Here is a 5,000-nt window from a genome sequence, read left to right as displayed (position 1 = left end):
CACACACACACACGTTCGCCCGCACACACGCATGCACACACACACAAACACGCACACACACGCATACACACACATGTACACACACACACACACACACACACATTCGCCCCCACACACACACACACACGTACACACACATTCGCCCCCACACACACACGTACACACACACTTGCCCGCACACACACACACACACACACGTACACACACACACACACGTTCGCCCGCACACACACACACACACGTACACACACACACGTTCGCCCGCACACACACACACGTACGCCCGATCACACACGTTCGCCCGCACACACACGGTCGCCCGCACACACACGTTCGCCCGCACACACACACGTACACACACACGTTCGCCCGCACACACACACACACACACGTACACACACACTCACACGTACACACACACACACACACGTACACACACACACACACACACACGTACACACACACACACGTACACACACACACACACACGTACACACACACACACGTACACACACACGTACACACACACACGTACACACACACACACACACACACACGTACACACACACACACGTACACACACGTACACACACACACGTACACAAACACACGTACACAAACACACGTACACAAACGCACAAGCACACACACAAACAAACAAACATGACACATAAACAGAAACAAACTTCAGACAAAACTATACTATCTGTCTGTATTGGATCTTGCCATTGTGCCACTGGCATTCAGTGAATTTCACTGGAAGTACTTACTAACACAGACAAACACACTTTACTGGAACTAACCTGTATGCATGCGCGCGCACACACACACACACACACACACACACACACACACACAGTCATGGATAGGACACACACAAACACTTCACAGGAATTTACTAGCATATACACACACACTCAAATCTCAGTAACCAGAGGAACTCTTTGGCCTGAAAGAAGCTCATGAGCTGACAGAGACACGGGCGGCCCTCACACACACACTCTCGTTTACCTTGTATGTCTGTGTTAGCCTGTCCTGGCTCTACCTGGTAGTACTCCTGACAAAGAGCTGTGAGAGCTGTGACTGCTACCTCCTAACACACACACACACACACACACACACACACACACACACACACACACACACACACACACACACACACACCAAAAGAATATTGGAATGGTCTACAATAATTAAAATTACTTAAAGGCTCTACTTAAATTTTGTCATAAGTCAGATGTCAAAAAATTTATAAAGTACAGACACACACACACACACAGACTCAGTGCATGTACATGTATCCAAGTACACACACCCACTGAGTGAACTGTGTTGTGTCTGAATCAGGCCCTCTGTACCTGGATATTCTGCTTGGCACTGAGACTCTCATCTAGCAGGGACTGCCAGTCAGCTGCAACACACAAACCCCGTTACTGCACACAGGGCAACGGGGCAGTGGGGGCAACAGGGCAGCGGGGGCAACAGGGCAGCGGGGGCAACAGGGCAGCGGGGGCAACAGGGCAGCGGGGGGCAACAGGGCAGCGGGGGGCAACAGGGCAGCGGGGGCAACAGGGCAGCGGGGGCAACAGGGCAGCGGGGGCAACAGGGCAGCGGGGGCAACAGGGCAGCGGGGGCAACAGGGCAGCGGGGGCAACAGGGCAGCGGGGGGGTGAACGCAAGAACCGAGCCATGCTCGTAGGCCCAGACAACTCACAGATGACTGGGTCGCCTCTGAACGGCATCTTGGAGCAGGACAACTTCTGGATCAGGACGCAGACTGCAGGTGGAGGAGAGGACAGGTGGTCAGGGTCAGAGGTCAACGAGTTCATTAAGACTTCAACGTGTTCCATTACGGCTGGTGGCTGTGGCGAGAGCCAGCGCGTCATTCTGTTACGAGCGTGTCGGGACGACACTTCCTCCCCGAGCTTCTGTCCCCTTATTGCGTGCCAGCCGTGCTAAACTTGGCGTCGTGGTCCCTTCCGTGACGCACACGAGGATACCCAACCCATGTTTTAATCACCTCGGACGAACCCGGGCATTCACTGGAGTGTCTGCCTTGCCCACTTCACCAACACACACTCCCAAAAAAACAGAAAGAAAGCGCCCTGGGCCAAGTGTAGATGGATTTGCATGACACACGGAACAGCTGAAGGCCGGGCCGGCCCCGCCCTGCTCCCGGAGCTTTTCAGGTACGGCCGCGAGGCTGCACTCAGGGACACGGGCGCTCCGGACGCCCTGATTGGTGGTGTAAGGTGTCAGGTTGAGGTCTGGGAGCGGGGTTAGGCGGAGGCGAGCACATACTTGGGAGGAAAAGGTGCTTTACCTGCTGGTTTCATCAGTTCTCCGCCAAGACCCCTGCGGGAGAGGAAAAACCTGTACAGCTCACTGCATAATCTGGGCCTCCGTTTTTACAGCAAGCTGTTGTAATGTTGGCCCCGTGTTTGAGTGTCGGCAGGCGGAGAACAGCTCACCTGTACTGCTTTCTGTCACTCAGCTGCCAAGGTGGATATTTTAGTTTTTTAATGGGGGAGATATTACAATACAGGATTAACGTTACGTTCAGAAAGCAAGGCATTAATGACTTCAATAACAACACATAAACGGTGAGATCGTTGAGGCCTCGTGAGTAGTCACGAGGCCGAGAGGATAAACTTTGCTCGCCTTCTGGTGAATCCCCCGGAGAGCCTGGACGGTGTCTGCAGACAGGAACTCTGTGACCGGCCTGTAAGAAGCAACAGCACAGCGGCCATCAGAGGTGTTATTTTCAGACGCCTCAGGAATGTTCGTGCCATGGGTGGGTCCGAATGCCTTCAGTGACCCAGGAAATATGTAGTGCGTTGACACAAGCACACACACGCACATGCACACACACACGCACATGCACACACACACACACTCGGAGGTGCCACGAGTGCTGAATGAAGATGGCATGAATGACAGTAGCGCTAGCACCTCGACTAGCACAACACGCTCATTCTTAGACAGCACAGGAATGTCCCAGCTGTCAACCATAGCTTTCAAGTCTTAATGGGCCGTCCAACAGCCTTACACACGGGCCCTACGTTACACACACGGGCCCTACGTTACACACACGGGCCCTACGTTACACACGGGCCCTACGTTACACACACGGGCCCTACGTTACACACACGGGCCCTACGTTACACACACGGGCCCTACGTTACACACACGGGCCCTACGTTACACACGGGCCCTACGTGTCCTACGTTACACACGTGTCCTACGTGTCCTACGTTACACACACGGGCCCTACGTTACACACACGGGCCCTACGTTACACACACGGGCCCTACGCTACACACGGCCCCTACGTTACACACACGGCCTACGTTACACACACGGCCTACGTTACACACACGGCCTACGTTACACACACGGGCCCTACGTTACACACGGGTCCTACGTTACACACGGGTCCTACGTTACACACACGGGTCCTACGTTACACACACGGGCCCTACGTTACACACACGGGCCCTACGTTACACACACGGGCCCTACGTTACACACACGGGCCCTACGTTACACACGGGCCCTACGTTACACACGGGCCCTGCGTTACACACACGGGCCCTACGTTACACACACGGGCCCTACGTTACACACACGGCCTACGTTACACACACGGCCTACGTTACACACACGGGCCCTACGTTACACACACGGGCCCTACGTTACACACGGGCCCTACGTTACACACACGGGCCCTACGTTACACACGGGCCCTACGTTACACACACGGGCCCTACGTTACACACACGGGCCCTACGTTACACACACGGGCCCTACGTTACACACACGGGCCCTACGTGTCCTACGTTACACACGTGTCCTACGTTACACACACGGGCCCTACGTTACACACACGGGCCCTACGTTACACACACGGGCCCTACGCTACACACGGCCCCTACGTTACACACACGGCCCCTACGTTACACACACGGCCTACGTTACACACACGGCCTACGTTACACACACGGGCCCTACGTTACACACGGGTCCTACGTTACACACGGGTCCTACGTTACACACACGGGTCCTACGTTACACACACGGGCCCTACGTTACACACACGGGCCCTACGTTACACACACGGGCCCTACGTTACACACACGGGCCCTACGTTACACACACGGGCCCTACGTTACACACACGGGCCCTACGTTACACACGGGCCCTACGAGTGCTGAATGAAGATGGCATGAATGACAGTAGCGCTAGCACCTCGACTAGCACAACACGCTCATTCTTAGACAGTACAGGAATGTCCCAGCTGTCAACCATAGCTTTCAAGTCTTAATGGGCCGTCCAACAGCCTTACACACGGGCCCTACGTTACACACACGGGCCCTACGTTACACACGGTCGTACTATGGTCGTAAACCCTTATGGAGAAGTCATTTTGGATTCGGGTGCCTCTGCCATGTTGTATGCATGTTTGCCTCTGGTGTCTTGGCCCATTCCTGCCAGTGTCTCAAATGCAGCTATACCAGTAAATCAGAACTGATCAGAACTTGTTTTTTTTTTTTTTTACTTTATATGTAACTCATTATTAGAACCTGCACGTATTTTCCAGCAGGCGACCGTAACACCAGCATGTACAGTTACCTGTTGCTCTGCCGACCCAGCTCGTACAGGGCGTGAGTGACCTCGGCACAAGCCAGGATGGCCCCGTGCCGTCCGTGCAGGTCCAGCCCCGTGGCAACCGCCAGCAGCTGAGGAAGGACTGGGAGGAAGATGAGAGACCGAACGGTTTAGCGCCCGCCCGTACCACAAACACGGCTGATCCGCTGCTCCCACCCCACGCACTATGACCCGCCCTCCGACAGCGCACCACAGCGGGAAGACACCCACACCGTCACCCATAATGATCAGAACCGCCGAATGACCCGTACGGCTTCTGGGCGTGTCCGTGGCGGAGGCTCCGCCCACTCTCCGCCCTCACCTGTGTTGGCCATGTAGTCCGGGGCGCACGG

General features: G+C 55.0%; 1 protein-coding gene across 2 annotated transcripts in view; it reads right to left on the bottom strand.

Moving 5' to 3' along the window:
- Positions 1–5,000, bottom strand: part of tbcd (tubulin folding cofactor D) — a 41,164-nt gene that overhangs the window by 15,791 nt on the left and 20,373 nt on the right. For both annotated transcript variants that reach the window (XM_077010122.1, XM_077010123.1), the window contains exons 19-26: positions 4,970–5,000; positions 4,633–4,750; positions 2,662–2,722; positions 2,472–2,494; positions 2,324–2,355; positions 1,715–1,777; positions 1,359–1,411; positions 1,012–1,093 (exon numbers count right to left, since the gene is read on the bottom strand). The exon at positions 4,970–5,000 is cut by the window's right edge and continues 43 nt beyond it. In XM_077010122.1, the coding sequence (XP_076866237.1) occupies positions 1,012–1,093; positions 1,359–1,411; positions 1,715–1,777; positions 2,324–2,355; positions 2,472–2,494; positions 2,662–2,722; positions 4,633–4,750; positions 4,970–5,000 (463 nt within the window). The remainder of the gene's footprint in view (positions 1–1,011; positions 1,094–1,358; positions 1,412–1,714; positions 1,778–2,323; positions 2,356–2,471; positions 2,495–2,661; positions 2,723–4,632; positions 4,751–4,969) is intronic.

The sequence above is a fragment of the Brachyhypopomus gauderio genome, chromosome 6 (assembly GCF_052324685.1).
Source record: "Brachyhypopomus gauderio isolate BG-103 chromosome 6, BGAUD_0.2, whole genome shotgun sequence".
Taxonomy (NCBI): Eukaryota; Metazoa; Chordata; class Actinopteri; order Gymnotiformes; family Hypopomidae; genus Brachyhypopomus; species Brachyhypopomus gauderio.
This window is presented reverse-complemented; position numbering and strand designations above follow the sequence as displayed.